Source organism: Chaetodon trifascialis, chromosome 7, assembly GCF_039877785.1.
Source record: "Chaetodon trifascialis isolate fChaTrf1 chromosome 7, fChaTrf1.hap1, whole genome shotgun sequence".
Lineage (NCBI taxonomy): Eukaryota > Metazoa > Chordata > Actinopteri > Chaetodontiformes > Chaetodontidae > Chaetodon > Chaetodon trifascialis.
The window spans coordinates 14,484,135-14,505,000 of record NC_092062.1 but is presented as its reverse complement, the minus strand read 5'-3'; the positions used below and the strand labels follow the sequence as shown (position 1 = coordinate 14,505,000).

At 41.6% G+C, this 20,866-nt stretch overlaps 2 protein-coding genes across 8 annotated transcripts in view; both read left to right on the top strand.

Moving 5' to 3' along the window:
• LOC139333751 (protein MTSS 1-like) overlaps positions 1-19,375 on the top strand; it is a 51,705-nt gene extending 32,330 nt beyond the window's left edge. The window contains exons 5-17 of one of the 7 annotated variants that reach the window (XM_070966385.1): positions 598-689; positions 908-982; positions 2,944-2,955; positions 8,976-9,133; positions 9,292-9,399; positions 9,630-9,727; positions 11,345-11,474; positions 12,961-13,074; positions 13,469-13,714; positions 13,948-14,160; positions 14,925-15,084; positions 15,198-15,455; positions 15,650-19,375. In XM_070966385.1, the coding sequence (XP_070822486.1) occupies positions 598-689; positions 908-982; positions 2,944-2,955; positions 8,976-9,133; positions 9,292-9,399; positions 9,630-9,727; positions 11,345-11,474; positions 12,961-13,074; positions 13,469-13,714; positions 13,948-14,160; positions 14,925-15,084; positions 15,198-15,455; positions 15,650-16,188 (2,203 nt within the window). In that variant the 3' untranslated portion in view covers positions 16,189-19,375. Of the gene's footprint in view, positions 1-597; positions 690-907; positions 983-2,943; positions 2,956-8,975; positions 9,134-9,291; positions 9,400-9,629; positions 9,728-11,209; positions 11,475-12,960; positions 13,075-13,468; positions 13,715-13,947; positions 14,161-14,924; positions 15,085-15,197; positions 15,456-15,649 lie in introns of all 7 variants that reach the window. The other 6 variants (XM_070966382.1, XM_070966386.1, XM_070966384.1 and 3 more) reach the window with 6 other exon arrangements.
• Positions 19,376-20,296: 921 nt separating this feature from the next.
• The window catches only part of LOC139334060 (transmembrane protein 65-like), a 36,896-nt gene continuing 36,326 nt past the window's right edge, over positions 20,297-20,866 (top strand). Inside the window, exon 1 of the mRNA XM_070966801.1 lies at positions 20,297-20,553. The gene's annotated coding sequence lies outside the window, so the exon portion shown is untranslated. The remainder of the gene's footprint in view (positions 20,554-20,866) is intronic.

Here is a 20,866-nt window from a genome sequence, read left to right as displayed (position 1 = left end):
CTCTCACTCATGCGCGTGCACACACACACACACACTTGAGAGAAATGTCTGCAGGAGGGAGAAGTCTAATAATAGTTTCATGCACTAAGCCTGCAGCTGCCTGCCTCTCATTCTCAGCCTCTTAAACACACTCACAAATACATCACAAATACAAGATGGCCACAGTTGGGTAATGATTGACAGACATGACTGCACAGTCTTCTTAATTCCTCCTGTGACACACAGTCAGACATAAGCAGACTTTCTTTTCTCTGTCTCAGTTTTTTGTCCTTTCTGTCTGTCTGTTAATGATTGACAGACAAGACCATACAGTGTGTAGACAGAAAGGCAAAGCAGACATAATGATTTTTATGTCTGATGGTCTGCCTGCTACTTTACAATCAGGTGAAAGATATACTGGACCCTGAAGAGCAGGTCTCTTAAGCTCCACTTGTATTTTGTGTTGTGTTGTGCAAACTCAAGCAGTTACTGTTTCAAATGAATTCCGAAAGTGACAAGTTTAGATTTTAAAAGGTTGGTCTTGATTATCTATTTATAAATAGTTTAACCGATCAAGCCGAGCTTGCATTAGAATGAAAAATCCTGTTGTTTTCATAGGGCCTTCCTGGAGGGTCTGATCAACCCCCTACAAGAACAGATGGAGGAGTGGAAAAGGGGAGTCAACACTTTGGACAAGGACCATGCTAAAGGTAGGGCAAACAAATGTAATCACACACAATAATGTAACATGACTTACTTACTATGACATCAGGCTACACATTTAACATTTTAAAGAAATGCAAAGTGCAAATGTTTTAATAATGTTGTAATTCAGCTCCATTCACATTGTATTAGATTCTTACTAAGTGCTTGCATTATCTTTTCCCCACTGTTATCTTATGGTTTTTACCTTGTATATCTGAACCAGAGTATAAAAGAGCCCGGCAGGAAATAAAGAAGAAGTCCTCGGACACACTGAAACTTCAGAAGAAAGCAAAGAAAGGTAAAAAAAAAACACATTTTTATTCAAAGCCAAAGATTACGTAATGAACAAAAATGTGCAAAATAATGGAGAAAATATAAAATAATGGAGACAAGTCTTTTTCTCACAATATATACTGGATTATTATCTGTACTGTGCAGACAAAAACAAGCTAAGTATTGGGATCACACATTTCACGACTTGAGGCATTGTCTGCTAAGCCAGTGAAAGATATCCGTCTCAAGTGTCCGTTAGAGAATTTGTTCAGATTCAGTTCTCAGAAAACAAACAACTGAAATGCTTTTGTTATGCTCTGCTAGTTGGCATCTTAATCAGTAAGTATGAAACTTGAGTCTGTTACGCCCCTCACACTAAAGACTAGCTCTACAGTACATGTCTTTCACGCAAAGTAAGGAAAGGAAAGGCTTCTTCGGTCAGTGCTTATCCTGTAACTGCATAGCGGTTTCTACCAGCACTAATCAGACCAAAGAAAGATGTTGTTTTCATTGACCTCTATGAGAATCTTGCAAAAATCTGTTTTTTGGATGGCAGTATAGCTAAAATTAGCAATCTGTGGTCTGCCTGCTATGTCAAGTAGTTTACATCAGGATAGAAAAAAGAAAACCAGAATCTACTGGTGCTATAGATGGTTTTACTTGAACACTATATACCTGGTCTTTCGTGGTATTTCAATTTAGTTTGAGTTACATTGTACTGGATTAAAGACCTCCATTTGTAAGAGGTCAACATTCAGATTATTGAAATCATAAAAGGGTTCAGTTGCAGAAACAACTTTTGAAGGAAAATGCCATCTTTTATTTCAAATAAGAAAGAAGGAAAATGCCCAAATTGTGTATATGACGTTTTCATTAGACAGCAGTGATGTGTATGGAAGAAGTTTGTCCTTACAGATTAGACTTGTGCAGATCTAGTAAGGCCAAACATTACCTTACTTGGTGAGCACTGTCTGAGAGGGCAGGGGCTTTTTCCGTCTGCAGTTCTCTTGGCTCACTTTCTACATACGCATTCATGAACCTAGAGTAAAAATACCATACACAAAAAAGGAATTAGATGAATTGGCTTCCAGTATGTTTGGGATGTTGATAGTTTCAGGTTTGAATCGGCCGATGTACAAACCGAAAAAAGAAAAAAAAAAAAGAGCTTCTTTCTACCTGTAATATGCAAAAGATTTAACTTACAATACTAGAGTGATACTACTAGAGAATATTAGAGTGATCAATACTAATACTGCTACATAAGACTTGTGTCTTCCCCCTGCATGACTTTGATTATCATTAAATGTTGTAGGTATGAGGTCAAGACAGACTATACATGCACTAGGACTGTTAATCACCTTTTTGAAAACATGTCCCCCAAAATACTATTTTTTGTTTGTTTTTTTAAAGCGGTTGTTCGGATGAATTTGAATTCACTGACTGATGGACCACTGGCCTAGTGAGAAAGGAAGCAGTAACCCTAATGCCATCATTCAGATGTTTTATCTGTCTGTCAGTATACATGCAGCAACGTATCAGCATACTGTTAATTTGTTAATTAATCTAACTAACTTAATGGAGCTGTTGAAGTATCAACAGGATTTAAGTATTATGATCCTTCCTAAAGATCTCATTACTTTAAAAAGAGGCATTCCTGTAAAGCATAGCCTGTTTTTCTACTTGAATTTGTACTAAGATCTGCTAACACATACAAAAATGCATATGTGTATCAGTATGTTCTGGTACTGGGTGGGAAACACTTCACACTGTTATTGCTTAATAATAAAAAAAAAACATTGGTGCATTGTTTTGGCTTTACACTTTTCTGAGAGTACAATGCTTAAACAGGCGTCCAGACACATCAGACTGCACTGATAGGTGATGGATTAGTTAAGTGCTGGCACTCTTTCAGTTGACTTGGATCTTTTTCCTCTCCCTGTCCCCATGTGGTTCCGATACCATCCTTCTCCTTATGCTGCACTGCAGCTGATAATCTAGGTAAGTCTGTTTGTGGAATAGACACACTATCCAACCAAGCATCTTGGTTGCTTGTGTAGAAGCCTCAATGAAGTTTTATGCAAAGATGAACTATGTATGGATACTGCTAAATATTTGCATGCCCAGTTTTCCTCCAGATATATGGCAACAATGGTCACATTAAGATATATTGTCTGTGAATCACTCGAGTCGTAAATTACATTGATTTCTACCAAATGTTCTGTGGTGCCCATGTTAAGTGTGGTCCCTGCTGGCAAGTTTCTGTTCCTTTACTCTGTTCTCACACACACACACACACACACACACACACACACACACACACACACACACACACACACACACACACACACACACACACACACACACACAGAAAAAAGAAATCCTCTAAACAGAGAATCCCTACAGAGCAGGAGACAGATTAGTAAATTGAGACAAACTCTCAAATTGAATTTGCGGTTTCAAGTGGCTTAAATTAATATTCAACTAAAATGATTCTGTGTCTTTCAATGTGCTGTGTACATTACATAGACTTACATTCATTACCATTAAGGGGACCTGCATTTTGTCCCCATAAGGCAGGTGAGTCCCCACAATATGACAGTGTAAACAGATTTTTGTCCCCACAATGTGATAAATACCTGGTCTCACACACACACACACACACACACACACACACACACACACACACACACACACACACCTTGTGTTGTCTTTAGAGAGCCACCTAGTGACAAAACTGTTCAAGGAAAGTGTTGCCAGTGCAAAACTCTTTAAAAAATCATTGTGTTTTAAACGCTTTTTGATTTTCTTTCTTGTGACTGCAACCTGTCCACACTGCAAAATTGTAAATTAGACAGTAAAATCAGGTGATTCAGAAACTTTTAATGTTACATTTAATTACATTTCATAGGCATTTTAAAGTTGTAGGTTCCTTTACAACCACTGTGACAGCAGGTTATGATAAAATGCAGGTTAGGTGCCAGATGAATGGAGGACAGAAGTTAAATCATGAAGAAAAGGTATGCACACTGTAGAATCCTTATATTCCCTCAAGGTTTACCCCTTAAAATTTTGGAATACATCTCTTGATACAAGCAAGCACTCTGTACTGTTGCTGACAGCAGTGAAATTGTTGTCCTTGTTTCCTATAAACTCGATAGTCACTTCATTTTTTTGATGTAGCGAGTATAACGTCACTTTCTTAACCTAACTGCACGTGGCTAACCTAAAAAGTCTGCAAACTCACTGACCTCCACACCACAGAAACACGCACAAACATTTAAATTGTGTTTAGGAATCGGCTACTAGTTTTAGTCATACTACTTACAAGAAGAGCACGCCATTTTCACACAGCAATAACACCCTGTCTGTCTGCTTGTGTTCATGTTTGATATGTGTCTCGTGAGGGTGTTTTTCTGACCTGAGACCCCGGCCTGGCTAAGAAACACCCTGTGCCTGCAACCTAATGCAATCATTGGTCATGTGAAAGCTGGAGCAGCTAATCTCATTTCACTGTGTGTGCACATGTATTCACATGTGTGCAGATCATGCAGAGCCCCTCCATTTCCACCTTGGCTTAGCTGAGTTTGATTAAAACAACTGTGCAATATCATTGCAATTTCTTAAACTTTAGGTAGATTTTATGTTTAACCCAAGAATGATAAAACTCTGATAACAACATGAAAAAGCTAACAAAAGGAAAAAACTACTCATCTACTGAACATGTGCTATACAGTATGAGTCTGTGTATCACTTCAAAGGAGTCTTCTTTTCTCTGACTCACCTATCAGAAGTTCTCCTTGCTTCCCTCGGCTGTTGTGTCTGAAGTGTGGATGAGCAAATTATCCAACTAGTCACATTAAATCATACTTGTCTGAACAGACTGGTAAAGTGCATTAGTGCATATCAGGTTGCACGTCTTATTCCACAATCATACACAACATCAGATGTCATCGGGGAGGCGAGTGAAGCAACTGTCATTCGAATCGACAGTAGTGTTGTGTGTGATGCTGGTGGTCTTGTGTATCAAGAAAAAAAGAAAAAACAACTGTGGATGCGCTATAACATTAAAAGCAAACGCAAGACGCATTGTAAACTTCGGCCCCATTACATATTACACATATAGTCGTTTTATTTCCATAGTTATTTGTTCTACAAGGAGCAGGCTTGGCTGCATCAAACAGGCTACTTTAACATTTGATCTGGGATCAGTAATGATAAGCATATTTCTGCAGTAAGGACAGGATAATGTTATGACAGCATAGCCAGCTACTCACCAGGCTGATGAAGTGCTTCTTCATCAGTCATGACTCAGTCATGGTATTCACAACGTCAAATAGGGTACTGTTGCCACAGCTCAGCAAACTTTTCCTCTCTTTCGTTGTCCCATCTGACAGCAGCAACCTCAGCATCCCTCTTCCTCCTCATCGCCATGGTAACCTAACTGCACTTTGAATTGGTAAACGCTCAGGAACATGTTGTTCAAGATCAGCCATGATGCTGGTAAATGGTCGGCCTCGACAAAATCATCTCAAAATCAGGCTAGATTTGTGTAGTCTGAACCAGGCATAACAGACTTTCTTGTACACAGACATACTTGCATAGACACACAGGACTTCTGCAGTATATCAGTGTTTAGTCATCCTGAGGGGGGAAAACAGCCAGACACTAATATGGATCATGACAAGCACTAATTGTTCCTAATGGAACATTGAAACGGCTTGTGAAATGTTTGAGGATGGATTTGTTTACAATGCAATCATGGCCAACTGACCTGTAATGAACCTCTGTGTTTGTAGTTAAGAAGGCAGAGGAAGTAGCTATCAGGGCCTTGTCATTCACGTAGTTGCACAAGCACAGATATAGAAGTTATGGTGCAGAGACCAGGAATGTGGACAAGCCCAAGAACAAGCCATAGTAGAGACAGTCGTAACATAACAGAAGCTTAAGTTCAGCACTAACAACCCCTCTGCTTACCGCAAGTTGACATCTCATGCCAGGATGTGCCAGCATTGTCTTAACACACATGTGTGTCCATGTGAGTGTGTGTGCAACCCTCTCCATTCCTGCAATTGCATCTTTTACATTGACAGTACAAGCTGACTGAGTAACAACAGCAGCTTTTGGTTGAATATTAGAACTGTTTTTCAGTCTGTGCGTTCAGTTGAAAGTAGTTAATAATATTTAGCCTTTATGGTCAGTTTCCATGTCAGTGCTGTGAGTATCATGAGTATATGTATGTTTGGAAATCGTGAGCTCATGATTTGCTTTTTAAGGGCTGAACTCAAATGTCAGTTCACAAGTGAGGAAGAAGTCCATTTGCTCACATCTGCAGAAAACATTTTTAATGTAATTAAATGAATGAAGGGATAAGGTGCTTCTTAATTGGTCACTCTTTAACAGAAGTACATGTGGAAGTAATGTGATGCTGATTGTGATAATGTTTAGAACTACTCAAGATACTCATGGGGCACTACCAAAACAGTAACAAAGAAAATATTTGGCTTTCCATCTGTCTCAGACAGAGTACCTCAACTTACTGTAACAACTTTCCAAAACCACTGTGGTTATGTTGAGAATACAGTCTGCCAGGACTTGAACTAGTGGGAGACAACCAGAATGCAGTATGCTCCCTGGTTTTACTGCATGCCAAGGAGACACCACAGCATCGCTGGCTTTGGTACTTGAAAAGCTACTTTTCTACATTGAGGCCAAGTAAGGCTTCAAGTTTAAAATGGCTTTATTCATCTTGAAACAGAGTTAAAGAAAACACAGCTGTGGTGGGACAAGACTATTTCACTGAGCATTACAACAGGGCTTACATTCACTTAAAGTATCTTGTGCTGTCTTGGCAGGTAGGGAGCATTTTGCCATAAAGAACTGAAATTCTGTAGCTTCAACAACAACACGTTTTACTTTATATGATGCACCTTCTACATAGTTTTTTGCATTACCTTTCAATTATGATTGACCAACTATTTCTAACTAGTGATTAAAACATTATTTATAATGTCAACCCAGCTCACAAATAATTTCCTTGGCAACAAGACGGATAAAGATTGAATTTTCCCAGAAGGAAATGAATAATACTGAGTTTGGTCCTGCAATGGAAACCAGACAAATGAGTGAGGCCTGTCTAGCCCTCTCAGGCTCAGACATAGAGCCAGTTCTCCACAAAACCTTATACAATGTAATTGTCTACTTGTCTGCACACAAGGGGGCCCTTGGATCTATATGAGACTGAAAATATATACTGCAATTTGGACTTTCCAGTCTACAGTCCATCTACTGCATCATGGTCTCCATAGTGTAATATAGTAAGAAAACACCCATAACTCACATTCCTCACAGCGTTACACAAACCAAACCAAGCTTTGTAAATGGATTCCCTATATATGGAAACTCAGTTTGTCTTATTTTGTCACAATCATTAAGTTCTAAGGAATGTCTACACAGGACTCTCATATTCTTCTCACGTTCTGTACAAACATTGTCTATAAGACCTTTATCCACCTAAAACACAGACTTCATGTTTAACTAGTTCACCTAATGTTAACAGTCACACTTGAGTGATTAAAACATTTAGTCAGTTCTCATTAATGTCAGCTATTGTGATGCAAGTGGGGGCATAATGACAGTCCAACTGATGCTTTTCCATCACCTTAGTATTTGGGTGAGTGCTTGAAGCCATTGTTTAATTGTCATTTTCGTTGTGGTCGAGTCTACTAATGGACAGAGAAAGCAGTGGAAACAGCTTTCCACTTGCTGTACCATGTATGATGCACAGTATAGACTGTACTGTCAGAGAGAAAAGAGCTCATGGTTTGTCCTCAACATCACTCACATCCTTATGTTTTACATTTGAGGTGAGGGTGATTTGCCTGTGTAACTCTATCTGTGTTTCTTTACTACCGATTTGCATGATATAGAGCCTTGCATCAAATGTCAACGAAAGACGCCAGTTTGTTATCTTTTCCCAGACATGAAAGCAGGCAGACAGACCACAGAGTTGTTCTCTGTGGGTTTAACCTTGATGTATCAAAGTCAAGACCGTGTGTGTGTATGTGTGTATATGTTTCTGTCTAAGTGTTGTTTGAGTGGTTAGATAATGCCTTTGAGGCCCACTGTATGTCATCTTGGGCAGTCGCCAGCCTTCCTGCCTCAATAGAGAACTCAAGAGTGCTTGATTTGGCTTCAGGGTATCCTCTCTTAACCACACACACACATACACATACCCCTGGACACACAGTGTTGAATAACAGCATAACCTTGGGATTATCATTGCTCTCAGACAAAATCTCCTTGATTTACATATGCATATCCCAACCTACATATAGACAGCACAACGACCAGGTAATCCTGGAGATACTTTGCATACATTCACGACATGACATTCACATGTCATGCGTGAAAGCACGCACACACACACACACACACACACACACACACACACACACACACACACACACACACACACACACACACACACACACACACACAGTGTTTAAGTGCTTGACAAAGAGTAATGGAGTGATAGTCAAAACTCACTTTTTGCTATCTTGGCATAATAGATCGAAGGTTTTCAAGACAAGCACCACTAGATAACCTTCTTGCCACCTCTGAACAAGAGCCAGAAAACACTTCCATGACAAGAGTGGCCCTTCATGCGGAAATGATAGCCGAAAACTAGTGGAGACAGTCTAATGTTGGCGCTGAAGATAGCCATGTCCACAATGAAAATGCAAAGCAGTTGTAACAGTCCAAGCCAAAACCAGGGAGAAGTGATGAAAATCTAAAACACCTGCTACGTGAACATATTGTCTCTGATTATTCATGCATGTTACAGTAACATACTCTTGTTGGGGAGAAAGATGAAACAAGTTGTCATGGTCAAATTTATCTCCTTGATTTTTAAACATTGTGAAGTAGTCAATAAACTAGTCATGTGTTTCTGTCTAAGTTGGTAATTGCATTTTGTAATGCTGTATATATTCTTTTTGTGCGTCCGTTTTGTTTCCAAGGTCGTGGTGATATCCAACCCCAGTTGGACAGCGCCATGCAGGATGTCAGTGATAAATACATTCTGCTGGAAGAGACAGAGAAACAGGCGCTGAGGAAGGCTCTGATAGAGGACAGACAGAGATTCTGCTCTTTCGTAGCCATGCTGCGTCCAGTAGTGGTAAGTACAGCGGGGAGAAAGAGAAAGAAAGCATTCTGAGAAGAGCAGAAGGTCGCGTCATTCCAGCGTCTTTGCTTTTTCTTTTAATCCCACACACTGGAAAGACGCATTTTCATGCCCTCCACTTCATCACACTGCTAATAAATATATTCTTTCAGGATGAGGAGATTTCAATGTTGGGAGAGGTCACCCATCTCCAGACTATTTCTGATGACCTCAAAGCCCTGACCTCTGATCCCCACAAGCTTCCTCCTGCCAGTGAACAGGTGAAGGAAAATATCAAAGATGAAACCCTCTGTGGACAATGACCTAAAACTAAAACAACTAACCTTCATTTCACAGTCACAATACAAACCCTTTTGGTTGTGTATGACTTATTTTTGTGGGGTTTGTTTTGTTTTTTAACATTCCTTGCATTACATATAGCTTTGTTCAGTGTCTGTCTTCCTCACAAGTATGACTGATAAGTATGCCTAACATTTTTCCTCAATCTCAGGTGATACTGGACCTGAAGGGATCAGACTATGGTTGGTCATATCAAACACCGCCCTCATCCCCCAGCACCACTATGTCCAGGAAGTCTAGCATGTGCAGGTAGGCTCCTGCAGCCAATCACAAGAAAGAGACACTCTGTTTTTAAGTACACATTTACCTGCTGTACCTGTAAAACCTTTCTGTGATCCAGTGTGTTTAAAATGTAGCAGCCTTGTGAACAATGTCTGTATTTGGATAAGATAGAGATTATATTATAGCATGACATGTACACACAGGATCTACTGAACTCAGCAAATCTGTCCTGTAAACCCCATCAGTGGTTATGAACGCTCTTGGGAGACAGTTTGCATCAGTGGAATGTGTTTGGGAACAAGGTAGAGAAACACTTTTGTGCCACCCAGTGGTCAATATGAGCTGGACTTTGAAAGTTCTCTTTTTTACTGATTGTTATTAATGACTTCACCTTGTTGATAAATGTAGTTAAAGCAGAACTACAATGCTGAAGAAAAGGCACACAGATGTTTTTATAGCATGTTTAGTGGAAAAATAATAAAAAAAAATATGAGGAGGATTTGAGGTTCAACAAATTTAAAAGAATTAACAGAAAAGTGGACTTTTTGCTGTTCAGACCATGCCTTTGACCGTCTGTCCTCCCTGCTTTTCATGTGTCTCCCAATGATTTTTCCTGAACTGCTCTGATTTAAAGAAAGCCTTTTTTTCCCTGGTTGTGTATTGCTTTGCATTTGTCCTGTTAAAATCTTGCGAGATCAGTTTTGGAATTGTGGGATTTCTATGATTATATCAAAACTACAAATGACCTGTCATGATGAGAATGTTGAAAGGCCTTTCAGACTGCGAGAACGTATTATACCTGCTGTAGAGGAGCAATTTTAGTCGAAAACAGGTTTATTTCTTGATCCTTATATGGGTGATTTCCAAAGCTTTTGTTTTCCAATAATCACTTATGAAACTGTCAGATCATTGTGAGACAGCCAGTTGATTTTGATTCTTTGTAATTCAAATTTTTTGTACTAGAAGCTTAAACTAGGCAGAGTTTTGCCTTGTTCTAGTGCATTCCATTCTCAAGTTTGTACACAACTTGATGCATATTGTAACTATTTTTCTGAGAACAGAATTTGCAATATACCATTTTTTCATCTGCTTCAGATGTTCAAATTGTTGCTTTCATGTCTCAGTTCACACAGTAATTAGGCTGTTTTCGCTTTTCATGAGTGTTCTGTGTGAATACACTCAAAACGCAGGCACAGTGATTTCCTGCCTGTAATTACTGTCATTATGATGTCATACCTCTTATGTTGGTTTGTTTTGTTGTTCTGACTCGATTGGCCTCAGTCACTGCCTGTTGCATCTTGGTGTGCTGAGTTAATTGTTTCCCACCCTGTCTCCTCCACATTCCCCCAATCCTCTGCCTTCATTCCCTCCTTATTATTTCTTTTATCCAAATTTCTTTCTTCTATCCATGTCTTTGGGTGCACTTGATTCTCCTTATCCCACCTGTCACTGCCAAACTTCTCCTTCCTCTGGTCCTCCCCTCATTCCACACCCCTTCCCCTTTCACAGTAGTCTGAACAGCGTTAACAGTAGTGACTCCAGGGGATCCAGTGGCTCTCACTCTCATTCTCCTTCCTCCTCTTCTTCCTCCTCTTCCTCACACCACCTCTTCCACCACCATCACCCCCGCCATCGGTACCGCAGCTCCACGCTACCACAGCAGGCCCCAGCTCGGCTCTCTAGCATCTCCTCCCACGACTCGGGCTTCATTTCTTCATCACACGACCAATACACATCGTCCAAATCATCCTCGCCCATGCCAGCTGAAACAAAGGTAAGCAAAAACCCTCAGCTACCCACACTTAACCACAGTTGTTGCTCTAAGTATGTACACATGGTTGAGACAGGACTATAAAACCACATATGCTCTATGATTTACAAGTCATTGTAGTCAGAGACGGAGAGAAAACCCCAAATCAGCGATCCACACAACTATTTTCTCACACATCTCCCTAGCCACGAAGAGAGGCCAGTTAGCTGGCAGCAGTAAATGTATGTGATCATGGTGAAGTCATTTGACTGCTATTATTATAGTATAAATGCACAGGAAATTAGTCTGCCTCCATTCTGGCCCAGGGCAAAACAGGTCAGCCCCATCCTGCTATTAAAGAGTCCACCACTGTGACAGACTGTGGTTTGGTTAAACTTGCAGGGGCTTGATCATACTGCGTGCTGTATTGTCATTAAATATATCACAGTAAAATGACATGTTGCAGTGTCAACAGTGTGTTTTACAGGCACTAAGAGTCTGTGTCTATCAGCAGGTCTCATTCTGTCAGTTTAATCTAACCATCTGACACAGGGTTTCAGATAATCATCTTATGCGATAGACCAGTGGATTGTAGGCGTGGGGTTTGTGGTTTTGACATCAACCATGAGAGCGGCTACATTAGTTGATGTTTTGTTAACTCGCCAGCAACCACAGTTCCCCTGTCCAGAACACATTGGTATAGTTAGACTCCAAGTTTTTATGATGCAATGAAGGTGGTTTGGCAAGTCCATACTCGACCCATTTACAGTACAGTCTCAGGAATCAGCCCTCTGCCTTATTCTTGGTGTAGTTACCATAGTTGGTGTTTGAAAGAGAACTGTCTCATGGCTACACATGGCTCTCAGTCGTTTACTCCTTAACCCGTGGCCAATAAGGCCGAGCCACGGCTCACACATCATGTGGATCTCCTTAATATCCATCCATTTTCATTAGCCACCTCTATGCAGGGTGATGTTCTGTAGCTGACCCCAATCTTTAATCTTCTTCTGGAGGGCAGCCCTCAAAAGATGATACCCAGCAGACATGGATTAAGTATCATATTATTAATGCTGATAAAATAACCAGGCCTTTAACCACTAATAGATCCCTTTTTAAATATCATGCGATGCATCTCAAGTCTGCAAGGATACTTTCAATAACCTAAAGAAGAAGAAGTTTGCCCGTGCTTCCCTTTAACAAGCCTCTAACACTGCTGATGTCCATTAAATTAATGCTGGTATGACTCCCAGTGCACCTTCTCTGCAGCCTCTTTAGTCACTTGGCTGTACTCACTCACTAACTGCTGAGAGCTGTGGAAAAGTTGCCTCTGCTCTCTAACAAACTGCTTCTCTCTGCTGGTCTCTGTCTACCTGCTGACATGTCTGTCTTTGCAATTCTTCCCCTCTGCACATGTCTGTCTGTCTCAATTTCTCCCAAACTCCCTCCCTCTCCTCCTCTCTGCTTCTGGTCTTGTCTCACTGCCCTCTTGCTGCTGCCCTCGCTGTCCCAGCCTTGTCCCAGTTCCAGGTCCTCTGAGGTGTCAGAGACTGGGCAGCTTCACAGTGACTGCAGCTCCCCCTGTTCTCTAGCTGCTGCTACTGCACCTCAGCATGCTACTGACAAGGTGAAACACACTCATCCACTATGAACCACTCTTTCACATAATTGTCTGTGCTGTACCATTTGCTAAACTTCAAACTTGGCTGTACGTTGTCGACTTGAGTTTATGACAGAGATGTTTAAGGAACCTCTAAGCTCCCCGCCATGTGTATCCATTTGCCTAGCTTCCATTCAGTTCAGCGTTTGTGACCATTTCCTTTGTTCTGCATTGACGTGATCAATGTGGATTCCTTGTTTTATTTTGTGTTCCTTTGACTGATTTCTCCTCAGTGATGTGGTCTGTTTCGTTTTTATTTTCCACTGTTTATCATTTCAATAATTTATCCCATGATCTGTTTGTTCTTTTTTGTGTGTTTCTGTTATCATCCCTCCTCCCACCGGCACACACACATATCCAGTTGTCCAATGGTTTTGACCACTGTAGTCCAGCCAGTTCCCCCTACCTGCACAGCAACGGGGGGAGTTTGGGCTCAGGGTCAGGCACTGCCTTCCCCTTCTTCCCTGCTTCCTCCTCATCATCCTCCACCTCCTCCTCCTGCCCCACCCGTTCATGGTCACGGCCCGCCTCAGCCTTGCTGCCAGACTACCCTCACTACTGCACATTGGGCCCCATGGTGCCCTCATCACGAGTCCCCAGCTGGAAGGTTTGTTCATCACCTCGGTCTTGAGGATCAGCTTAGTCCCACCCTCCTTGTCAACAGTTTGTTCAATGTCCAAGCTTGTTCATTTTTTACTACTATTAGTTCTTTTATACTTTGATTAAATCTGCTGACTTTAAAACTAGGAGCTGAAAATAAGGGGGAAAGATTTTCAGGTACTCATCAGAAGTCCATCAGAGAAATGAGACGCATCGACACTGATGTGTCTTTGTTTACAGGACTGGGCTAAACCAGGCCCTTATGACCAGCCCATGGTCAACACACTGAGGAGGAAGAAAGACAGGGAGTCCCCAGCTGTAGTGGACACTAACGGTAGCGTGAGCAATGACAGCAGCCCAGCATCCATCTCAACCTCAGCACCAGCTCCGGTTGCGCTACAGATGTCAGCATCGGTGGAGGAGAAGAACAGGACTGTGGTTGCACCTCTCAAGGTGAGTTTTAGTTTCATACTGTTTGTGTTTTCTTCCGCAGCTCGTTGAATGTGATTAGCACAGTCCGCTTTCATTTAGCCATCGGCCTCTGTTTGTTTGCTTATCTGATCCTAATTACATCACATACTCACTGCTATCATCAATTGCCTTTTCACATAATCTGTATTATTACCTTTCTTTGTGCATTTAGACTTTGGTGGTGTTTATAAGTCACTGTTATAATAGCAACTTGTGGGAAGTTTGCTGTTAGCTTTAACAATACTGTAGGGTCTCCATTAATTGTTGATTCGTCTGATTTATACTTCTTGCTGGTTTGTGCTCTGGGATGGAAAGGAGCTTCATATGATTTCAGACCTTTTATCCACTTTTTATACACCTCTAGCTCCATGCTTGAAAACATTAGTACTTTGCTGCAGCTGACTGCAAATTGCCACAAAAACATCAGAATTGTTCAGTGATTTAATTACGTTTTAACTCTGCCAGTACTGGATGAAGCAAATTAACATAGGTCAGTTCACATTTAATGCCATCTGTGTGGTTTAAGGTTCATGTGACCACATGTTGAACTTCCAGCAGGCCAGTGCTTTTGCAGTCACGGCATTTAGACCACATGAATGAGCCTTGCACTGCTAATGTTCCCATCTAATCACTTTAATTAGTTGTACCTAATGCTTTTAATGACTTAAATTAATTGTACCTGGCTGGATCCAGACAGCCTTCAGACACTATTACCTAATGGTTTTATCATTGGGTGTTTGTTACAGGCTGGTGATATTGAGGCCCATGAGGAACTGGCTCTGGCCTTATCCAGAGGTCTGGAACTGGACACCCAGAGGTCCAGTAGAGACTCCATCCAGTGCTCCAGTGGCTACAGCACACAAACCAACACACCCTGCTGCTCTGAAGACACAATACCTTCACAAGGTATCACACTCCAAGTACACTGCCAACCTCTTCCTCTTTCATCCTCTAGCATCACAATATACAATATCTCCTTGTGTCAGTACATCGTTAACCTCTCCATTCGTTCTTTCCAGTATCAGACTACGACTATTTCTCAATGGCTGGAGATCAGGAGCCTGATCAGCAGCAGTTGGACTTCGACAAGTCCTCCACCATCCCCAGAAACAGTGACATCAGTCAGTCCTACCGACTCATGTTCCAGAGCAAACGGCCAGCCTCCACAGCCGGCCTGCCCAGCACGCAGACTCCTTACCCCGGACAGGGGGCCTACCCTGCAGGGCCCTATCCCTCCACACCTATCCACACTGGAGCTTATCCTCCTACCCCTACAGGTACAGGTTGCACTGATAGTGTCACAACTGGACTTATACATTTCAGGCCTTCCATTTTTACCTTCTTGATCACGTATCATGTTGGTTTATGTCAAAAACAAAGTTTGCCGAATAATATTTGGAAATGTACTTTATGAGTAGTACAATTCATGTTGTTCATGGCATAAATGATCATATGGGTTCTATCATTGCAGGCTCAGGTCAGGGCTTTTATTCTGGATCCAGCGCCCATAATGCCTCTGGCTCCTATTCTACAGGCCAGGGTCCAGTTATCGTCACCCCTGGGGTTGCCACAATCCGTCGCACCCCCTCTTCCAAACCTTCTGCCCGCCGTTCAGGCTCAGTTGGAGGCACAGGGCCCATCCCTATTCGTACGCCTGTCATCCCAGTGAAAATCCCTACGGTGCCCGACATGTCAGGAGCAATTAATGGGAGCAGGAGTGCAGAGGAGATGGGAGGAGGAGCGGGAGAAGAGAGCCCAGATTCTCCAACATTTGCAGGGGGCGGGGATGCTGGCACGCTGCCTATGGTGTCCTGGAGTGGTCAGGCTACAACCAATCCTCCTACTGTACCCCTGCCCAACCAGCAGCACCTTCAGAGTGAGATCAGGCAGGAAGGGGGAGGAGAAGAGACAGGAGAAGGAGGAGAAGGCAACATGTTGGTGGCTATTCGCAAGGGGGTCAAGCTGAAGAGAACCCTCACCAACGACCGCTCCGCACCACGTATCGCATGATGGCATGACACAAGAGACGTGAGCTCATAGAAGTGAGGCTTGCCCTTAATTGTATTTATAAATGAGGACAAAGGCTTTGCCGACAGAAACATGATGTACAGAATCAATAGGCCTCTACGAGAAAACAACCACACCTGTTCGACAAGGAACTTTTCTCATTCTGTAAATTCCCACCAGATCCAACAAAAATGATTCAGACAAAAAATATATAGAAGTTCTGTAAAGCCAGGTTTGTTAACATATTGGTTTGGACCTAAAGTAGATCCCAGGCCCGCTTGTGGTAGATCCTTGTATAGGTTGAGTAATTGTACAAACCTGTACAAGTACATAAATAAGACCTAACTTCTTACATAGGCCCTCGAATAAAGATTTGTAGCCGAAGCACTAAAATGTTTTCACGAATCCGAGCCCACAGCTGTGTAACAAAAAACACAAGGTTGTTTTTTAAGCAGTGCACCACAGTATGTTCATTTCTGTAAAATTTATTTTACAGACATGTATTCAGTATTCTCCCTGAATCAGAGGGTTGGACATGAACAATGTGTACGCCTCTTCTCAGTGTAAAAAACACTGAATTATATGTAAACATTCATTGTTTAGGGAGTGCATTGTACCATCGTGGGATGAATAAGCATTTCGACTGCCAAGCGACTTGGCAGAAGGAGTGCAACTACTCAGCATCAAGAGAGCAATATTCAGGTGGAGTAATGGCTCCAGTGGTCGGCTCTTGCTCGCACCATTTGGCATCTCCTGAACTGTATTGACAGCTTACCTGGAGGGACGCCCTGATGGCTGTATGAAGGTGCTGCGCTGTCAAAGCTGTCTTCCACTCACAGGTCAAACACTTGAATATGTGAGTAGCCCACAGTGCCGACAGATTGGGATATGACCAGTAAGAAGCAAATGACCTGACTTAATGCTCAAGTCAGCTCTGCAGGAGACTACAGCGTGACTAAAGCGTCACATAGTTGATGCCATGACATTAAGAGACACTGCAAGTTCTGTTCTGTTTTGTTTAAGTTGTTTAATATTCACATGACGTGTAAATAGTTTTTGCTCGTCTCTCTTGCTGAGGAGTGTGTCGGTGCTTCTCGCTTTCTGTACCTTTGCTATATTTCCTTCTGCCCTTCCACAGTGCCATAGTCGTTAAGTTTCACATCTTAAAACAGGACTTCATATGATAGTCATCAAACCCCATTGCCTTTGGATGTGAATTGGTTTTATTTTTCAAAATTTTTCCAGTATGAATCACATCTAATCTGCAATATCTACATGCTGAGCTTTGTAGACCTCCTCAGTGGTTTGTGTTTATATATTAGCCCTTATATATTAGCCCCTTTTTATTATAGCATTTATTAGCCATACCGCATCCTTCTGTGCATTGATTGCTCATAACATCACTAATAAATGTCAGATGTGCCATCTCAACACTACATTCATTCAAATTGATATATATTATTAAACATTTTCTAGAAGTTAATGAGGGAAAATATTTTTTGGCTGTTTTGAACATTATGAATAGAGGGTGTAATGGTAATGCCATACTGTTTTTATTGCTCTGTCCTGATGGACTCTTTGTTGGCTTTGAAACACATATAGCATGCATGCTCACGCCCTAATTAATTAGGTTTTTACATGTCATCTCCTCTTTTGGTGTTTTCATTTATGCGATTACATCAAATGTGGCAAGTCTGGTATGTACAGACTTTGTTGCCCGAAAAATTAGGAAATTGCATTAAAATCCATTGTATAATTTAAGAAATACAGCATGTCAGCATAGGTACATATTAAAATATTCTGTTTTATCTGGACAGTAAGATGTTTTGGAGATATGAGGCTTTTCCTCAGACTGCAGCGTTGTAAGACGCTCATCTACAAGCAATTAATATCCCTGAGTTACAGTCTGTATTTTAATTTCAGTTCAAGCACTGTGAGACCATGGCTACAAGATGTATTAAACTGTAAATGTTATTTAGCTGTACGAGGTAGTCCAGTAACTCACATTTTTTAATTTATTTTCTGCATTGTGTCTTCAAATTTTTTCCTTTCTCGACCTATCTCTATTTTTATACGCATATATAAAATATCAGAGTAATAGAGTTGTTTCCTCTGTCCATGCATGTACTATCAAAGTGTGTGTTGTTTCATCTGTGACATGTTCACGACTGTCCTGCTATGATTCATTATGTCCCTTATTTCACAGACACATGCATAAACTGCATTTTGATAATCACAACAAAGTGTGTTCCTCTGACTTCCAAGTACCAACTGAAGTCAGAAACATGTTTAGAAAAGTTAAAAATAAGTTTTGGTTTTGTAATGGAGAGGCTTGCATCAGTATTATGGCTTCAGATTTGGGGATAAATGTTGATTTGCATGATGCAGAGCTGATGGCAACATGCAAACTTTGAACTGTTCCCTGAGGATGGTTTTGAATTAAAGTGTTTGCACCCCAGTTATTTGAGCTAAAATGTTAATGAACACTTTATTTGACAGGCAGTTTATCAGATTTGAACAAATGGCATGCTGCCCACAGTGTCTGCCTCATCCCACCTGAGTTTCCCGAAGACATCTTTGCATGAAAATCCAGTTTGTTTCTGTATTTAATGTAACAGAAAGATACAATGAGCAGGGTGGCAGCAATAAGAGGCATAGCAGAAACAGAGATATCTCCTCTGTCCCTGAATGAAGCCCATAGTGTGAGCAGGAGGATGTACCACAAACCACCTGCACACTGAATACTCCTCTACTGTTACATTTCAGCAGAGCAGAGATATTATTACTGCTTAGATGTTTTGGGAAATCCAGCATTCAGTCCTCAATATTATTGTTGATGTTAATATTTTTTGCTTTTGTTTGTTTTTTGGCCGTCCACCTGTCCAAAACGTGTATTATAAACCTGTAATTTCCATATTTAACTCGATAGCACAAATATATATTACATCAGAGTTGCCAAATGTCAGTATATCCTGTGAATAAGAAGTTCATAGTCTGTGAGGGTTTGAAAGTACGATTAAACCTGGTCTTTAGTTTAGTTTTTAGCTTATTTTCCCTCTCAGGAGAGTTGACCTCTCTGTCTGTCGCTGTACAGTTCAACAGGCTATGACGTAGTTTGTTTCAGGATGTTAAAAAATGTTATTTTTTGTGTAATGACAGCTTTAGCAATATAATAAAAATATACATTTTGCTTTGGCTCGCCGACTTCTTGAATGTGCAAGTGTAAAACCTATGTGTGTAACTGGGCAGTGATGTCCTAGATTTGGGCCACCAGGGGTCGCTCTTGTCTGAGCTTCTGTTAATACCCAAACCCAGTTTATAGCTTCTACTTGGCCAATATATCTCTCCACATCCTTAGAGGCCCTCGTCTAATCAATAAGAGTACAGCCAAAACAATGAATCTGCCACTCTCACACAGAAGCCTAGAAATAAATCAGGAAGTGCATGAGCGACGCTTTAAATTAGGAATGAAATGCGCCCTTTCCTCCTTTCTCTGTCCCCAAGTGCAGTGCTGGCTTCCTCCTCCAGACAAATAACTTCCACATGGTGTCATATTTTCATGGGGTGTGGACTCCAGCCTGGTTGAACAGCTCAAATGCCCCATGCAGAATATCAGAGGGAGGGATGGAAAACACCCAGCAGACACACACACACACACACACACACACACACACACACACACACCAGAGACTAAGAGCCAGTCTGAAATCAGGTGTACTGTTTGAAAACTGCAATATCAACTTATTATCATAACTGCCTCTTATTGTCAGTAAATGACAGAGGTATCTTCATATTTTCGGTAAAGCATGTTTAATTAAGTTCCGCTGAAATATCTAAACCAACTGGATGAATGATTTAATTATGTAATATGCCCGTTTTATAATCTGAACACAGTAGGTTAACCACGCGAGTGATGCCACAAATAATCACAGAATTTCACAGTTTAATTTCTCACACCATTAACTTAAACATGCAGGCTTTTCTTCCCCTAATGGCTGAGGTAGTCTAACATGAATTCCACTGACTGTCCATTGTGCCTGTGCGCTGAATGTGCGTACGTATGGCGGTGCCGTCAGAGTTACGCACGGAGCAAAGCAGCGCTGCGATTGGCAAATATTTTCGGGGCCGCTGGTGCCCTCCCACCCGCCTCACACCATCCTGTCAGCCAGAGGTTACAGCAGCCGCCGTTACGCTCGCAAAAATGTGATTTTGTACAAATCCTGCTGACAGTTCGGTGTTCGAGGTTGCGTGCGGCTGCCGAGAACGTCTCACGGGCGGTCAGTGAGAAGCGTGAGCGCCGGAACAGCTGCTGTGTCGTCCCGGTTTCTTGTGGAGGTTGTCGGACGGGACAGCGGAGCATCGACTGAGGTGCGTCCGATAAGACAAGTTGCAGTTTGATTTCTGGGCAGCTGTCGCGCATTATTGTACTTTGTGTACAATAAAAGGGACGCGTAAATGTTCTCGAATCAATATGTTCTTGGATAATGTGTAATTGTTACTGTCAGGCCCGTGTTTTTGGCCCTGAAATAACCCAGGATGCGTCCAGATGGAGGATGTGAAGGGTGTTTTCAGGCGATCGTTGCAGCGATCAGTTCAAATTATAGCAGGATTCTTGAATAAAGCTTCATGTCATGTGTTTGGATGAGCGCAGGCTCGAAGAGGTAACTAGGCCTGTTGTAAT